We start from the raw sequence: 17,678 nt of genomic DNA on the forward strand, positions 1-17,678 counted from the left end.
ATCCCCCATAGTCCCCCTCGCGCCGCTTCCGTTCTCTCGCCCCCGCCTCCTCTCGCGAGAACCGCGCTGCATGCCGGGAGTTGTAGTCCGCGGCGAGCGGAACGCCCCCGTCCGGGGCTCTGCGCGCGGGGCCCGCCGGTAGTTGTAGTCCAGGGGGGCGGGCAGGACTCGCGTTCCCAGCGTGCGCCGCGCGGAGCCCGCGCTCTGCCCTGCTCGCGCCTCCGGCTCGCGGTCCCGGGGGCTCCTCAGCGCCGGGCGGGGGGGGCTCCAGCAGGCCCGGGGGGCTCCGGGGGGCTCGGCGGGGCTCCCACCATGTCGGGCGAGGAGGAGGCCAACGAGCTCACCATCGCCGAGGACCTGGTGGTGACCAAGTACAAGATGGGGGGGGACATCGCCAACCGTGAGTGCGGGCCGCGGGCAGGGGGGGGGGTGGCGCGGGGGGAGCGCTGAGGGGGGAGCGGCCGGGCCTGAGCGGCCCCCGCTGTGAGACCCCCGGGCTGGGATCCCCTCAGGGGCTGCGCTGCGCTGTTTGGGGCTGGGGGCGGGGGTCGGGAGTCCCCTCCGTGTCCCGGTGTGACCCCTCCCCCGGTCCCGGTGTGCGGGACCCCCCCGGTCCCGGCGGGGCCCGGCCCCGCGCGGCCGCCGCCGCTGCCCGCACGTGGTACCGCGCCCCACGTGCACCGGGAGCGGGGCCGGGCCGCGCCTGCCGCCCCCAGCCCCGACCCGCCCGCGCCCCTTTGTTCGGGCTCTGACCCCCGACCCCCTCCCGGTTAAAGGGGGGGCTCAGCCCGCGCTGGCGGCGGGGACGGGACGGGAGCGGGGGCAGCCCCGGGCGGGGAGGCCTGGCCGGGTTGGGGGGTGAGGGCTGCTCCGGGAACGGGGTTCTGTGCTGGGGATGGGGGGTCTGGGTTTGGGGGTGAATCCCGGAGCGGTTTGGGGGTGCTGCTCCAGGAACGGGGTCCGGTTCTGGGAAGGGGGGTCCAGTTCTGGGAATGGGGTCCCGAACCCGTCTGGGGGTCCCGTTTTGGGAACGGGGTCTAGATCTGGGAATGGGGGTCCTGTTTTTGGAGTGGGATCCCGAACCGGGTTGGGGGTGCTGCTCCAGGAACGGGATCCTGTCTTAAAAAGGGGGGTTCTGTCCCGGTAATGGGGGGGTCTAGTCCTGGGAATTGGGTCTCGAACCGGTCTGGGGGTGCTGTCCCAGGAACGGGATCCTGTCCCGGTCAGGGTGTGGATCCAGCCCCAGAAATTGGGGTCCTGTCCCGGGAATGTGGCTCCAGCCGCTGTCCCCACCCCCGGCCGGCTCTGCCCCCCCTTTCCCGGTTATTTTTTAACTCCTTTCCCGGTGTCCCGGCTGCGGGAGCCGCCCCGACCGGTTCCGCGGGGCTCCCCGCTGTCCCACCCCGCTTCCTGCTGACTCCAGAGCTTCTTTTGAGCTGCTGCGGGTGTCCCCGGAGGGATTTGGGAGCGGGGATTCCCTTCGGGAAGGGAGGGAGGTCTCCTGGGCAGACTGGAGGTTTGGTCACCTCCCTTCCCAGGGGGAAAGGCACCTTCTCCACGTAGGTTCTCCTCCTTTGGGAAGAGCAAACACACAAAAAAAATTGCAAAAAAAAATCCCCTTCCAGCTGTCGGTTTTTAGGGATTAAAAGTGCCTTAACTCCCTAAAAAATATCAGGAAGGAGAGAAGGATTTGAGGAGTGTTCCTGCTGCTCTGATCCCTTGGAATTCTCCGAGGGTTTTCCCCTTTATCTGCTCCTTGTTTGGTTTTTTTTTCCCTGTTTGGTTTTTTTTTTCCCATTTGTTTTATTCCCCCTCCGTGTCCTGCCAGCTCTTATCTGGAATCTTATCCTTGCTTTGAAATATTCCCAGCTTTCCCATGGAAAAGGGCTGGAATTTGGAGCTGCTGCACAGGTGACAATGCCACAGCACTCCCAGGGATTCCTTGGAATTCTGAGGAAACACACTGGGACAAAGAGGGGAATGTAAGGGGACACTCCAGAATATTTTGGGATCAGCACTGTGGATGAAGCTGGAGGAAGTCTGGGGACACCTTTTTTTTCCCCAGGTTTTTTTCCCCAGGAAAAATTCCTGGTGGTTTTTTTTTGGGGAGTGGAACATTCCCAAAACTTCCTGGAGTGGCGCGTGGGGCGTTCCCTGTGTCAGCACATGGATTCCACGGAAAACTGGGACATGGAGTGGGCTTTGATGTCTCCCAGTCATTCCCAAACCTGTTCCTGGAGCTCTGACTTCTCCCAGAGGAATTTGGGAGTGTGAGGCTCTCATTTCCCAAAAACAGTCCCAAAAAAAATCCCCAAAACATTCCCAAAAACAGTCCCAAAAATATTCCCAAATAAACGAATTAAAGCAGGATTTGCACCTTTCCCATTGAGATTTAGGGCTGGAGTCTGGGCAGAACAAGTAGGTTTTTCCCTCTGGCTGTTGGATTTGGGGCTGTGGATCCATGAAAATGTTTTTTTTTTGGGAATTCCAGGGGTCCTGCGTGCCGTGGTGGAGGTGGCGAATCCCGGCGCGTCCGTGCTGTGCCTGTGTGAGAAAGGTGATGCCATGATCATGGAAGAGACTGGGAAAATCTTCAAAAAGGAAAAGGAAATGAAGAAAGGTGAGTGGGGAAGGGTCTCATTCCTGGCAAGGGGAATTCTTTCTGTTCTCTGATTTTATCTCAAATCTGCCTCAATTTCCATGGATCCATGGGAATGATGTGGGAGGGTGACTCTGGAGGGTCTGGGATAAAGATTTGTCACTAAATTCCCATTTTGGGGGTGCTGGAAGCAGCTTTAGGTGGGATATTGGGAGGAAATTCCTCCCTGTGAGGTGCTGGGGTAGGGGAAGGTGTCTCAACAGGGTGGAATCTCAAACCATTCCTCAAATCCATTTTTTTTTTTGTTGTTCCCATTGCCAGGAATCGCCTTCCCCACGAGTATATCCGTAAATAACTGTGTGTGTCACTTCTCCCCGCTCAAGAGTGACCAGGATTACATCCTCAAGGACGGGGATTTGGTCAAAATGTGAGTGCCACGGGAAATTCCCTCTCCCTTCCCCAAATCCTAAAATTATTTGGGTTGGAAGGACCTGTCAGACCATCCATTCCCACCCTGTATTTCCACCTCACCTTGCTAATTAAAGCCTTTTAACGAGCCTGGAGGGGCTCCTGGGGCAGCACTGGCTGTGCTGGTGCCTGTGGAGCACCACAGACATTCCAGGTGTTGCTGGAATTGCTGGAATTCCCGTTTTTCCCCCTGTGTTGCAGCGACCTGGGCGTGCACGTGGACGGTTTCATCGCCAACGTGGCGCACACCTTCGTGCTCGGCGCCTCCAAGGTGGGTTTGTCATCGGGGGGTGTCTGCTCTGGGGGGGTGGGGGGCCTCAGGGTGCCAGGGGCACGGCCTGGAGCCCCTGGAGCTGAGGTGGCACCACCCTGAACCTCTGGAGCTGAGGTGGCACCAGTTCTAAACCCCTGGAGCTGAGGTGGCACCAGTTCTGAGCCCCTGGAGCTGAGGTGGCACCACCCTGAGCCCCTGGAGCTGAGGTGGCACCAGTTCTGGCACGTCTGCAGCTGAGGTGGCACCAGTTCTAAACCCCTGGAACTGAGGTGGCACCAGTTCTGAGCCCCTGGAGCTGAGGTGGCACCAGTTCTGAGCCCCTGGAGCTGAGGTGGCACCAGTTCTGGCACATTTGGAGCTGAGGTGGCACCAGTTCTGGCACATCTGGAGCTGAGGTGGCACCAGTTCTAAACCCCTGGAGCTGAGGTGGCACCAACCCTGAGCCCCTGGAGCTGAGGTGGCACCAGTTCTAAACCCCTGGAGCTGAGGTGGCACCAGTTCTAAACCCCTGGAGCTGAGGTGGCACCAGTTCTAAACCCCTGGAACTGAGGTGGCACCAGTTCTGAGCCCCTGGAGCTGAGGTGGCACCAGTTCTGAGCCCCTGGAGCTGAGGTGGCACCAGTTCTGGCACATTTGGAGCTGAGGTGGCACCAGTTCTGGCACATCTGGAGCTGAGGTGGCACCAGTTCTAAACCCCTGGAGCTGAGGTGGCAGTGCCCTGGAGTGTCAGGATCCAAGGTGGCAGTGCCCTGGAGCCTCTGGATCTGAGGTGGCACCAGTCTGTAGTGTCAGATTCTGAGGTGGCACCAGTTCTGAACCCCTGGATCCAAGGTGGCAGCGCTCTGGAGCCTCTGGAGCTGAGGTGGCACCAGACTGGAGTGTCAGGATCTGAGGTGGCACCAGTATGGAGTGACAAAATCTGACATGGCACCAGTCAGGAGCTGAGGTGGCACCAGTCTGGAGTCTCTGGAGCTGAGGTGGTACCACCCTGAACCCGAGGTGGCACCAGTCCTGAGTGTCTGGATCTGAGGTGGCAGTGCCCTGGAGTGTCAGGATCTGAGGTGGCACCAGTCCTGAGTCCCTAGATCCAAGGTGGCAGTAGCTGAGGTGTCAGGACCAGAGGTGGCACCACTCTGGAACCTCTGGATTCAGGGTGGCACCATCCTGGAGCCTCTGCATCTGAGGTGGCAGCATCCCAAAGTGTCAGGATCCAAGGTGGCAGCACCCCAGGGTTTCTGGATCCCACATGGCACCGATCCCCAGTGCCACCATCCCAAAATCTCTGGATCTAAAGTGGCACCACCCCAGGGTTTCTGGATCCAAAGTGATGCCACTTTGGAGCCTCTGGATCTGAGGTGGCACCAATCCCAGATTTTCTGGATCTGAGGTGGCAGCACCCAGATCCTTGACAAATCCCTGCATCCCACTTCTCCTGCTGCAGTTCCCCAGGATGAACATTCCCCTTGCCCAGGATGAACATTCCCATTCTCCACCCCAAAACCAATCCCTGCTTCCCACTTTCCCCCTGGAATTTGGCCTGTCTGATACCTTGGCAATTCCTGCTGGGAATTCCTCAGATTATCCCATGCTCTGGGAATAAATCCCTTGGCAATGGTTTGGCTCCAGTGGGAATTTTGCTGGAATTCTCCCAGTCCATATTTTTGACTGCACAGAGTGGGAATCCTGTGGAATTCTTTTGGGAGTGGTTGATGAGGGAATTTTTATCAGATTCCAGGGATTGGAATGAATTCCAACTGTGGAATCTGAAGCCCCAAACCCTCAGAAATCCCAAATTTTGGTTTTTTTTCCCAGGAAAATCCCGTGTCCGGCCGCAAAGCCGACGTCATCAAGGCAGCTCATCTGTGTGCTGAGGCCGCCCTGCGCCTGGTGAAACCCGGCAACCAGGTGGGAATTTTGGGAATTTCAGGAATTTCGGGAATTCTGAGGATTTTGGGACCCAACCTGTGGAATTTAGTGGGGGATCTGGGAGCAGCTGTATGGAAAAACACCGGTTTCCCTTTTTTTTTTTTTTTTTTTAGAGGTGTTGCTTGGAAAAGCTGTGGGATTTCTCCCAAAATATGGGATTTAAGGGAAGCTTGGGGCAGGAATTTTTTTATCCATCAAATTTTTTTTTTTAATGTGTTTTGATTTTGGTTTTTATTTATTTTTATCCCAGAACACACAAGTGACAGAGGCCTGGAATAAAATCGCCCACGCGTTCCACTGCACACCCATTGAAGGTGAGGGGAAAGGGAATTCCAGGGAAAAGGGATAAAAATGCAAAAGGGATACCAGGGAAAAGGGGGATCCCAGGGAAAAAGAATAAAAAGGAAAAAGGAATAAAAAGGAAAAAGGATTCCAGGGAAAAGGGATAAAAAGCATAAAGGGAATCCAGGGAAAAGGGACAAAATGGAAAAAGGGATTCCAGAGAAAAGGGAATTTCAGGGAAAAGGGATTCCAGGGGAAAAAAGGATCATGGGGAAAAGGGAAGAAGGGGTCCCAGAGAAAAGAGGAATACCAGGAAAAATAGATCATGGGGGAAAGGGGGTCCTGGAGAAAAGGGATCACAGGAAAAGGGAATTTCAGGGAAAAAAAAGGATCCCAGGGAAAAAGGGTCATGGGGAAAAGGGATCCCAGGGAAAAGGGATCATGGGGTAAAAAAGGATCACAGAGAAAAAAGGATCCTGGACAAGAGGGATCCCAGGGAAAAGGGAATTCCAGGGAAAAAAGGATCATAGGGAAATGGGAAAAAGGGGTGCCAGGGAATAAGGTTCACAGGAAAAAAGGGATCCCAGGGGAAAAATGGATCACAGGAAAAGGGAATTCCAGGGAAAAAAGGAACCCAGGGAAAAGTAGATTCCCAGATAAAAGGGATCACACAGAAAAGGGGATCCTGGAGAAAAGGGATCTCAGGGAAAAGGGAATTCCAGGGAAAAAAGGATCACAGCAAAAAGGGATAACAGAAAAGGGATCATGGAGGAAAAAAGTGATTACAGGAAAAAGGGGATCCCGGGTGCCTGGGAAGGATCTGGGGTTGCTGGATCAGATCCTGCAGCTCATCCTGGTCCTTTTCCCCTTGGGCTTTTCCAGCTGCCCTGATGTGGCTGTGATTGGTTAAATCCCCTGGAATTCCAATGGGCTGGGAGTGGGTTGGGAATGTTGGGAATGTTGGGAATGTTGGGAATGCCAGGGCTCTGCCCAGAGTGAAGGGTGGGAAAAGGGAGGAATCCCCAAAATCCTGCTGGGCCCTGCTCAGCACAGGGTGGGAATTCTGCCTGGGTTTAATGGGGGGGAGCGGCACTGGGGCTCCAGTACAGACCAGTACAACCCAGTACAGACCAGTACAACCCAGTACAGACCAGTCCAGCCCACTGCTGTGCAGTGCCTGGAGCTCCCAGTCCATCCCAGTAACCCCAGTCCGTCCCAGTAACCCCAGTCCATCCCAGTAACCCCAGTTCATCCCAGTCCATCCCAGTAACCCCAGTCCATCCCAGTAACCCCAGTCTGTCCCAGTAACCCCAGTCCATCCCAGTAACCCCAGTTCATCCCAGTCCATCCCAGTAACCCCAGCTGATCCCAGTTCATCCCAGTTCATCCCAGTAACCCCAGCCAATCCCAGTTCATCCCAGTAACCCCAGTTCATCCCAGTCCATCCCAGTAACCCCAGTTGATCCCAGTCCGTCCCAGTAACCCCAGTTCATCCCAGTAACCCCAGTTGATCCCAGTCCATCCCAGTAACCCCAGTTGATCCCAGTCCATCCCAGTAACCCCAGTCCATCCCAGTAACCCCAGTCCATCCCAGTAACCCCAGTTGATCCCAGTCCATCCCAGTAATCCCAGTCCATCCCAGTAATCCCAGTCCATCCCAGTAATCCCAGTCCATCCCAGTAACCCCTGTTCATCCCAGTAACCCCAGTCCATCCCAGTCCATCCCAGTCATCCCAGTTCCATCCCAGTCCGTCCCAGTAACCCCAGCCAATCCCAGTCCATCCCAGTAACCCCAGTTGATCCCAGTTCATCCCAGTCCATCCCAGTAACCCCAGTCCAGCCCAGTAACCCCAGTTGATCCCAGTCCATCCCAGTAACCCCAGTCCATCCCAGTAACCCCAGTTGATCCCAGTCCATCCCAGTAACCCCAGTCCATCCCAGTAAGCCCAGTTTGCCCGCAGGGATGTTGTCACACCAGCTGAAGCAGCACGTGATCGACGGGGAGAAAACGATCATCCAGAACCCCTCGGACCAGCAGAAGTGAGCGGGGCAAAAATGGGGGGCAGGGGGGAAAATGGGGCAGAAATGGGGGGGAAATGGGTTTGGGGTGAGAAATGGGATTGGGGGAGAAATGGGATCAGGGGGAAAATGGGGGTTTGGGTAAGAAATGAATGAGGTGAGAAATGGGGGAGTCGGGATAAAGGGGGATTGAGGTGGGAAAATGGGAGGGTGAGAAATGGGGTCAAGGTGAGAAAGAGGTTGGGGGAAAAATTGGGGTGAAGGGGGAAATGGGGACATTGGGGTGAGAAATGGGGTCAGAGTGAGAAATGAGGGGGACAGAGGGAAAATGGGATTGGGGAAAAGTGGGGTCAAGTGGGAAATGGGGGCATTGGGGTGAGAAATTAGGTCAGTGTGGGAAAATGGGGACTCTTGGGAAGGAGGGATTTCCAGAAATCTTTTGGGTTTCCTGAAATATTTTTGGGTTTCCAGAAATCTTTTGGGTTTCCAGAAATGTTCGGGGTTTCCAGAAATTTTTTGGGTTTCCAGAAATATTTTGGGGTTTCCAGAAATCTTTTGGGTCTCCTGGAAGGTTTTGAATTTCCTGGAAGTTTTCCTTGAAGGTTCTGAACTTCCAGGAATATTTTGGGTTTCCTGGAAGTTTTTCCCTTCAGAATTCCCAGATTTTCCTGCCTCCCCAACCCCATTTCCCCCCAGGAAGGACCACGAAAAAGCCGAATTCGAGGTGCACGAAGTCTACGCCGTCGACGTCCTCGTCAGCAGCGGCGAGGGAAAGGTCAGCCCATCCCTGAGAAACCCCAGCAATTCCCAGCCTGGGTGGCTCCAGAATCCCTCCAGATTTTTGGGAATTCCCTGGGAATGTTTTCCAGGCCAAGGACGCGGGGCAGAGAACCACGATTTACAAGCGGGACCCCTCCAAGCAGTACGGGCTGAAGATGAAAACCTCGCGCGCCTTCTTCAGCGAGGTGGAGCGGCGCTTCGACACCATGCCCTTCACCCTCAGGTGGATCCTGGAATCCTGCTGGGAGGGGCTGGGATTCCACCTGGGATACCTGGAGTACCTGGGTGGGGCTGGAATTGCACCTGGGGTACCTGGATGGGGATGGAATTCCAGGGATTTTGAGCGTTGTTCAGTGAGGTGGAGCGGTGCTTTGACACCAGGTCCTTCACCCTGAGGTAAATCCTGGAATTGTGTCTGGGATGGGCTGGAATTGCACCTGGGAGGGGGCTGGGATTCCACCTGGGATACTTGGAGTACCTGGGTGGGGCTGGAATTGCACCTGGGGTACCTGGATGGGGCTGGAATTCCAGGGATTTTGAGCGTTGTTCAGTGAGGTGGAGCGGTGCTTTGACACCAGGTCCTTCACCCTGAGGTAAATCCTGGAATTGTGTCTGGGATGGGCTGGAATTGCACCTGGGAGGGGGCTGGGATTCCACCTGGGATACTTGGAGTACCTGGGTGGGGCTGGAATTGCACCTGGGATACCTGGATGGGGCTGGAATTCCAGGGATTTTGAGCATTGTTCAGTGAGGTGGAGCGGTGCTTTGACACCAGGTCCTTCACCCTGAGGTAAATCTGGGAATTGTGTCTGGGATGGGCTGGAATTGTACCTGGGGTACCTGGATGGGGCTGGAATTGTACCTGGGGTACCTGGCCAGGGCTGGAATTGTACCTGGGGTACCTGGGTGGGGCTGGAATTGCACCTGGGGTACCTGGCCAGGGCTGGGGTTCCAAGGCTTTGAGCCTCTCCCAGCAGGTGTTGGTTTGGGAAGGAAGTGAATCTGGAATTCCGAGGATTTCAGCATTTCCTGGGCAGGTGTTTGTAGGTGTTGGCTCAGGTGTGATCTCAAGTGTTTCCAGGTGAGATCCCAGGTGCTCTCAGGTGTGATCACAGGTGTGATCCCAGGTGAGATCCCAGGTATGCCCAGGCGCACTCAGGTGTGCCCAGGTGTGATCCCAGGTGCTCTAAGGTGTGATCCCAGGTGTGATCCCAGGTGCTCTAAGGTGTGATCCCAGGTGCTCTCAGGTGTGCCCAGGTGTGATCCCAGGTGTGATCCCAGGTGTGATCCCAGGTGTGCCCAGGTGTGATCCCAGGTGTGATCCCAGGTGTGATCCCAGGTGTGATCCCAGGTGCACTCAGGTGTGATCCCAGGTGTGCTCTCAGGTGCGCCCAGGTGCACTCCTAGGTGCTCTCAGGTGTGATCCCAGGTGCACTCAGGTGTGATCCCAGGTGCTCTCAGGTGTGCCCAGGTGCACTCCCAGGTGCTCTCAGGTGTGATCCCAGGTGTGCCCAGGTGTGATCCCAGGTGCACTCAGGTGTGATCTCAGGTGTGATCCCAGGTGCTCTCAGGTGTGCCCAGGTGTGCCCAGGTGCACTCCCAGGTGCTCTCAGGTGTGCCCAGGTGCTCTCAGGTGTGCCCAGGTGCACTCCCAGGTGCTCTCAGGTGTGGTCCCAGGTGTGCCCAGGTGTGATCCCAGATGCTCTCAGGTGTGATCCCAGGTGCTCTCAGGTGTGATCCCAGGTGCTCTCAGGTGTGCCCAGGTGCACTCCCAGGTGCACTGAGCCGCGTGTCCCCGCAGGGCGCTGGAGGACGAGAAGAAGGCGCGCATGGGGGTGGTGGAGTGCGCCAAGCACGAGCTGCTGCAGCCCTTCAACGTCCTGTACGAGAAGGAAGGTGAGACTGGGACGGGGGGACCCCTGGGGGGACACCTGGGGGGACAGGAGGGGACAGGTGGGACATGAGGACAGGGGAGAGGACAGGAGGGGACAGGTGAGGATGGATCCAGGTGAGTTTGGAGCTGCAGAGCCGCTCACAGAGCAGGGATTGCAGGTCCTGGCAGGTTAACCTGTTATCCCCACAGTACCTGGCCAGAGGTTGCTTAGGGTTAGCCCACAGGTCCTGGCAGGGTGAACCCCTTTGTCCTGTTCAGGGTTAATGCACAGGTCCTGGCAGGGCTGTAGCTCAGGGTCACTCCCAGGTCCTGGCAGGGCTGTAGCTCAGAGTCACTCCCAGGTCCTGGCAGGGCTGTAGCTCCCCATTAACCCCTCTGTGCCCCCAGGTCCTGGCAGGGCTGCAGCTCCCCATTAACCCCTCTGTGCCCCCAGGTCCTGGCAGCTCCCCATTAACTCCTCTGTGCCCCCAGGTCCTGGCAGGGCTGCAGCTCCCCATTAACCCTCTGTGCCCCCAGGTCCTGGCAGCTCCCCATTAACCCCTCAGTGCCCCCAGGTCCTGGCAGCTCCCCGTTAACCCCTCTGTGCCCGCAGGCGAGTTCGTGGCCCAGTTCAAGTTCACGGTGCTGCTGATGCCCAACGGCCCCATGAGGATCACCAGCGGCCCCTTCGAGCCCGAGCTCTACAAATCCGACCTGGAGGTGCAGGATGGGGAGCTCAAGGTTGGTTCCTCATTAATATTAATCATTAATAACGCTAATATGCAAATTAAGTATCTCCATAAATGTATTTCTATTTCCATATGAAATATTCATTGGAACAATGTATCTACTTCGTATTTTTACTAATTATGTTATTTATGAATTGTTAAATTAATTGTAAAATAAAATGGAAAATAGGTTTATAATAGTTATTAGTGTTAATAGATTAATTGCTAATCAATAAGAAATAAATTTATGTGTAAACAGACAAAATAAAATTTTATATGTAATAGATATAAAAACAAAAAATATGTATAAATAAAATATACTGTAAATATAGGAATCTATAGTAAATTAATAAATTTATCTATATAAATATATTACAATAATTATAATTATTTAAAACTATTTTCTTAAATTAAATAGTTTTATTTTCAAAAGAATAATTATTAATTATGTAGTCTAATAAATAGTCTATATTAATTAGTCTAATAGTCTATATTAATTACACTATTTATATTAATAGATATATAAATATAGATATGATAGTCTGAGTAATATATAAGTACTTTTATTAGTACTTTTTAATATATTTTATATTTATATCTAGATATAAAATGTTAATATATGGTAGAGTAAAATAGTAAAAATTTCCTTTTAATTGAGATATTAAAAATTGAAATAATAATGGAAATATTGATCATTAAGATAATGTTAAATAGTAACGGTTGAAGTATTAATGATTAAAATACCAATAAATAAAAGACAAAAAATAAAACCAAAATCTTCTGTCCCTTCCAGGCCCTTCTACAAAGCTCTGCCAGCCGGAAGACCCAGAAAAAAAAGAAAAAGAAGGTAAAAATTTGGGCATTTTTTGTGTTGGGAATTCCCAAATTTTGGGGTTTCTCCAGCAGAAAAACCCTAAAAAATCCCTGGTTTTGTCCCCACAGGCTTCCAAAAACGCTGAAAACGCCACCACGGGGGAGACAGCAGAGGAGAACGAGGCTGGTGATTGAGAACACTTAAAGTTCTCAAATTGCCCCTTTTTCCCCCCAAAAAAAAAACCCAGAAAAAACAAAATTCCATCCGGAAATGAAATCATCTGGCACCGGTGTTGGTCCAGGCACTCTGGAATTCCCACAGAATCCAACAGCTCCCGTTGACTTTGCCAAGGAGGGAGGAATCTCTCTCTGCCACTTCAGACTTCAAAATGGAAAAAAGAATAATAATTATAATAAAAACCGCCCCTAAAAAGAGCAGCAAAAAATTTTAATAAAAAATTAGGAGTGAAAGTCACAATGAAATCTTTGATATTCCCCCATGTTTGGAGAGGTGAATCCATAAAATCCAGGGAGAGGGAGTGGAGGGAGCTGCTGATTCCTTCCTCATCCTTCTCCTCCTGCTGCCTTTTTTTATTTTTTTAATTTTTCCCTTTGGAAATTTTCACAAAAAACCCCCAAAAACCAGGTGATTCCACCCAGAAAAGTGCCCTGTGCAAGCAATTTTTATCTTTTCCTTTCTAGGATTGTACTTTTAAAATTGGGGAAAAAAAATAAAAAACCCACAAATTTTTAAGTTCTTCCTCCTTTTCCCCCACCAGGAGCCTTTTCTGCCTCTGCCTTGATTGAAGGGATTTAAAAAAAAAAAAAAAATTGCTATTTTTTAACACAAAACTGGTTTTTAAAATAATCCAAACCCTGGGGAAGCCGCTGACATTGAGGCCTTGCGGAGCTGAATTCCCTAAAATCCCGGGTTTGGCTGTTTTTTATCCTTCCCAATATCCCCGGGAGCACATTCCACCTTCAAATTTCTCTTATTTCACTTTTTTTTCAATTTTCCCTCTAAATTCTTTAATTTTGAGGGGGAAAAAAAAAAAAAAATCCGCCCAGAATTCCTCAGGGGAGAGGTGAGGGAAGCTCAGTCGGGACAGGGGTATCACTCTTTTATAGTCAATTTTTTACAAAAAAACTGCAGAAAAACGAGAAAAAAAAGCCGATTAAACGCCGTCAGTTGAATGTTTGAGGTTTTTTTTTTCCCTCTGCTGATACCCCTGGCTCCTTTTTGTCCCCACCCCCTCTGGTTTTTTTGGGAATTCCACATTCCCGGGCGCTCTCCGCAGGCCGCGGCGCTTCCTCGGCCACATCCGACTTTTCCAGCCCCAAAAAAAAAAAAACAAAAAAACAAAAAAACAAAACTCCAAACGTTACCAAAGTCAAATAAAAGAGAATAAACCATGAGATCTTGGATTTTATTCTGGTAGGTTTTTTTTTTTTGTCTTTGTTTCTGTGGGATTTGGGATTGTTGGGTGGAACAGGCCTGGGTGGGTTTGGTGTTGGAAATGGGATTTTTGAGGGGAAAATGGTCATTTTTGAGGGAAAAATGGTAATTTTTGAGGGAAATATTCTCATTTTTGAGGGGAAAATGGTCATTTCTGAGGGAAATATTCTCATTTTTGAGGGAAAAATGGTCATTTTTGAGGGAAAAACGATTCATTTCTGAGGGAAAAAGGGTCATTTTTGAAGGAAATACTGTCATTTTTGAGGGAAAAATGGTAATTTTTGAGGGAAGGATTCTCATTTTTGAGGGAAAAACGATTCATTTCTGAGGGTAAAATGGTCATTTTTGAGGGAAAATTTCTCATTTTTGAGGGAAAAACTCATTTTTTAGGGAAAAATGGTCATTTTTGAGGGAAATATTCTCATTTTTAATGGAAATTACTCTTTTGAGGGAAAAAATTACTCATTTTTGAGGGAAAAAATTACTCATTTTTGAGGGAAAATTACTCATTTATGAGGGGAAAATGGTCATTTTTGAGGGAAATATTCTCATTTTTGAGGAAAAATTTCTTATTTTGAGGGAAAATTACTCATTTATGAGGGAAAAAATTACTCATTTCTGAGGGAAAAATGGTAATTTTTGAGGGAAATATTCTCATTTTTGAAGGAAAATTTCTTATTTTGAGGGAAAATTACTAATTTTTGAGGGAAAAAATAGTCATTTTTGAGGGAAAAATGGTCATTTTTGAGGGAAAAATTTCTTATTTTTAGGGGAAATTGCTCATTTTTGAGGGAAAAAATTACTCATTTTGAGGGAAAATTACTCATTTTTAAGGGAGAAATTCTCATTTATGAGGGGAAAATGCTCATTTTTTTAAGAAAAAAATTCTCAATTTTGAGGGGAAAATACGCATATCTGAGGGGAAAATGCCTGTTTTTTTAGGGAAAAATACTCAATTTTGAGGAGAAAATACACATTTCTGAGGGAAAAAGATGCAATTCTGAGGGGAAACTACACATTTCTGAGGGAAAGCAAGCATTTTTGAGGAAAAATGACTCATTTTTGATTGAAAATGCACCTTTTTTAAGGAAAAATTCTCATTTTTGAGGGGAAAATACTAATATTTGAGGAGAAAATGCTGCTTTTTGTGGGAATATTGCTTATATTTTTGAGAAAAATGCTCATTTTTTAAGGGAATATATTCATTTTTGAGGTAAAAATTCACATATTTTAGGAGAAAATGCAAATTTAGAGAGGTAAATATGCATTTTTGAGGGAAAAATGCTCATTTTTTGGGGAAAAATGTTTTGAAGTGGAAAATAAATCAATTTAATGGGAAAAGCTCATTTTAAGGGAAAAAAAAAAAAACTTTTAAAGGAAAATCCTTCGTATTAGGGAAAACCCCCTCATTTTAATAGAAAATATCTGATTTTGTGGGGAAAACTCCCTTAATTTGAGGAGAAAAAAGCTAATTTTGAAGGAAAAATGTAAATTTGATGGGAAAAGAAAATTTTGGGAGGAAAACCTTTCAATATAAAAAAAAAATTTCCTCATTTTGAGGGAAAATAAATTTTGAGAGGAAAAAAACTCGTTTTGAGGTAAAATACCCCTGTACTTTGCAGGAGTAAAAATCTCATTCTGAGGGGAAAACCCCATTTTTTTAAGGGAAATTCATTATTTTAGGCTTTTAAAGCAGTATTATATTTTTACCTTAAAGGGAAGTCCCTGGAGGGGTTTCGGGATGCAACAACAATCCCGTTAAAGCCTTGGATAAGCGGAAACTCATTTAAAAAAATAAGAATTTGATGCTTTTATTCCCAATAAAATTGAGGGGACGGACCTAACCCCGCGGCGGCGCAAAATGGCGGCTGGCGGCTGGACTACAACTCCCATGATGCTCCATCAGTAAGGAACTACATTTCCCGTCGTGCCACCCGAAATGGTGGGCGTGGCGCGAGCGCTTCCCTATAAATAGGCCCCACCGGGCGCCCCGCGCTCCTCTCGGCTGCCGCCATCTTGGTGCCTTGAGCGGCTGCCGGCTCCATCCGCCGCCATCCGTGTGCATCCGCCGCCCCCCGCCCGCCGGGACTGAGCGGGGCCCCGCCGAACCGCCATGAGGGCCAAGGTGAGCGGCCAGGGGCGGCGCTGGGGCGGCCGATGGCGCCTCAGGAATGGCTGGGCCTGGATTGCGGGGGATGCGGCCTGGACAGTACCCGGGGGCGGGGGGGTCCCGTGAGGGGAAGCGGGGAACGGGAGTGGAACCGGGGTTAGAGGGTGGGGGGTCCCGGTGTGGAGGCTGGGGATGTCTTTGCTGGGAGAGAGAAGCCAGTGTGGGACTGGGGGGAACTGGAGGCACTGGGGGAGTTAAACCAGTGCGGGACTGGGGGCAGTTAGAGAGACAAACGGTCTGGGACTGGGAGCACTGGGTTAGCTAAACCAGTGTGGGACTGGGAGAACTGGGATAGAGAAACCAGTGTGAGACTGGGAGCACTGGGATAGATACACCAGTGCGGGACTGGGGGCACTGGGATAGATAAACCAGTGCGGGACTGGGGGCACTGGGATAGATACACCAGTGCGGGACTGGGGGAACTGGGATAGATAAACCAGTGTGGGGCTGGGGGAACTGGGATAGATAAACCAGTGCGGGACTGGGGGAACTGGGATAGATACACCAGTGTGGGAGTGGGGACAGTTAGAGAGACGAACCAGTTTAGGTCTGGGGGCACTGGGATAGATTAACCAGTGTGGAACTGGAGGCACTGGGATAGATAAACCAGTGTGGCACTGGGAGAGCCAAGTCTAAATGGGACTGATGGGGATTTGGGGTTACCAAGAGGGACAAACCCAGTATGGGGCTGGTGGGGACTGGGAGAGTCAAACCAGTATGATACTGGGGGACTGGAGGCACTAGGACAGGCAAACCAGTATGGAACGGGGATACTGGGAGACATGAGCCCTGTGGGACTGGGGGTGAGCTGGTAGGAACTTAAGGGCACTGGGAGACACAAACCAGTTTGGAACTGGGGTGTCTGAGATAGATAAACCAGTGATGCACTGGGAGTGCCACAGCAGAGACTGGGCGGACTGGGAAGGATAAACCAGTGTGGAACCAGTCTGGGATTGTGGCAGCAGGGGAGACAAACCAGTGTGGGACTGGGAGGGCTGGGGTTACTGGGAGAGCCGAGCCTGGGGGACTGAGAGGACTGGGAGAGAGAAACCAGTACGGAACTGGGAGAGAGAAACCAGTGTGGGACTGGGAGGGCTGGGGTTACTGGGAGAGCCGAGCCTAGGGGACTGAGAGGACTGGGAGAGAGAAACCAGTGTGGGACTGGGGGCACTGAGAGAGAGAAACTAGTGTGGGACTGGGAGCACTGGGAGAGCCAAACCGGGGGGGACTGGGCACACTGAGGGCAATAAACCAGTACAGGACTGAGGGCACTGGATGAGCCAAACCTGGTGTTATACTGGGAGCACTGGTGGGGACTGGGGGTATTGGTGGGAATTGGGATCACTGGGACTACTGGGATTACAGGTGGAGACTAGGAGTGGGCAGTGGGGTCACTGGTGGGGACTGGGAGGGGACACTGGGGTCACTGGTGGGCACTGGGAGCACTGGGAGGGCTGACTGGGAGCACTGGGATAGTTCCAGCACTAACTCCGCCCCTCTGTCCCTCCCGCAGTGGCGCAAGAAGCGAATGCGCAGGTACGTGAGGCCGCCCGGGGGCTCGGGCCGGGCCCGCCGCACCGGGAGGGGGCGGGGGCAGCCCGGGGGGGTCCCGGTGCCCTCCCGGTGCCCCGGGGGTGACGCTGCCCCCGCTCTGTCCCCAGGCTGAAGCGCAAGAGGAGAAAGATGAGGCAGAGGTCCAAGTAACCGGCGCCGCCCCGCGGGGACACGGCCCGGTGACGCCCCGGTGCTGTCCCGGTGCCGCGGGGGGGTCCCGGTGCCGCGGGGGGGTCCCGGTGCCGCGGGGGGTCCCGCCGGGCCGCGCCCGTTCTGTGCTTTGCGGCGGCCGCCGTGCCGTGAATAAAAGTTGATTCTTGCTTACACACGGTGTGGGGGCTCTGCCGGTAACCGGGGAGAGGGAACCGGGGGTGGTAACGGGGCTGGGGGATCGGACTGGGGATCTCGCCGGTAACGGGGCTGGTGGCGGGGGGTCTGGTCAGAACCGGGGGTTTTGTTCAGTGGGGCCAGGGAGTGGCAGCGGGAATCCTCCGGTTACAGGCACAGGGGCGGGACCGGGGTGAGGAATCTCCCGGTAACGGGGCTGGTGATGGGCTGGGGAATCTCCCGGTAACGGGGCTGGTGATGGGCTGGGGAATCCTCCCGGTAACGGGGCAGGTGATGGGCTGGGGAATCGCCCAGTAACGGGGCGAGTAATGGGCTGGGGAATCCTCCGGTAACGGGGCGGGTGATGGGCTGGGGAATCCTCCGGTAACGGGGCAGGTGATGGGCTGGG

The 17,678-nt window shown here is 52.1% G+C and overlaps 1 protein-coding gene and 2 long non-coding RNA genes across 3 annotated transcripts; all 3 read left to right on the top strand.

The window, feature by feature from the left end:
• Positions 1-178: 178 nt before the first annotated feature.
• Positions 179-13,192, top strand: PA2G4 (proliferation-associated 2G4). The gene is made up of 13 exons (XM_056514998.1): positions 179-400; positions 2,492-2,620; positions 2,921-3,026; positions 3,269-3,338; positions 5,154-5,246; positions 5,518-5,581; positions 7,511-7,589; positions 8,265-8,343; positions 8,438-8,571; positions 10,150-10,244; positions 10,835-10,962; positions 11,743-11,796; positions 11,892-13,192. Exons 1-13 carry the CDS (start codon positions 313-315, stop codon positions 11,955-11,957), a joined length of 1,185 nt encoding a protein of 394 aa, XP_056370973.1. The 5' UTR covers positions 179-312; the 3' UTR covers positions 11,958-13,192.
• Positions 9,506-10,119, top strand: LOC130265753 (uncharacterized). The gene is made up of 3 exons (XR_008842669.1): positions 9,506-9,605; positions 9,756-9,981; positions 10,058-10,119. It is a non-coding gene; the product is annotated as an uncharacterized LOC130265753 (long non-coding RNA).
• Positions 13,193-15,205: 2,013 nt separating the features above from the next.
• LOC130265747 (uncharacterized) lies at positions 15,206-17,268 on the top strand. Its single transcript, XR_008842664.1, has 3 exons — positions 15,206-15,343; positions 16,902-16,924; positions 17,050-17,268. It is a non-coding gene; the product is annotated as an uncharacterized LOC130265747 (long non-coding RNA).
• The last annotated feature ends 410 nt before the right edge of the window (positions 17,269-17,678 follow it).

The sequence above is a fragment of the Oenanthe melanoleuca genome, linkage group LGE22, assembly GCF_029582105.1.
Source record: "Oenanthe melanoleuca isolate GR-GAL-2019-014 linkage group LGE22, OMel1.0, whole genome shotgun sequence".
Taxonomy (NCBI): Eukaryota; Metazoa; Chordata; class Aves; order Passeriformes; family Muscicapidae; genus Oenanthe; species Oenanthe melanoleuca.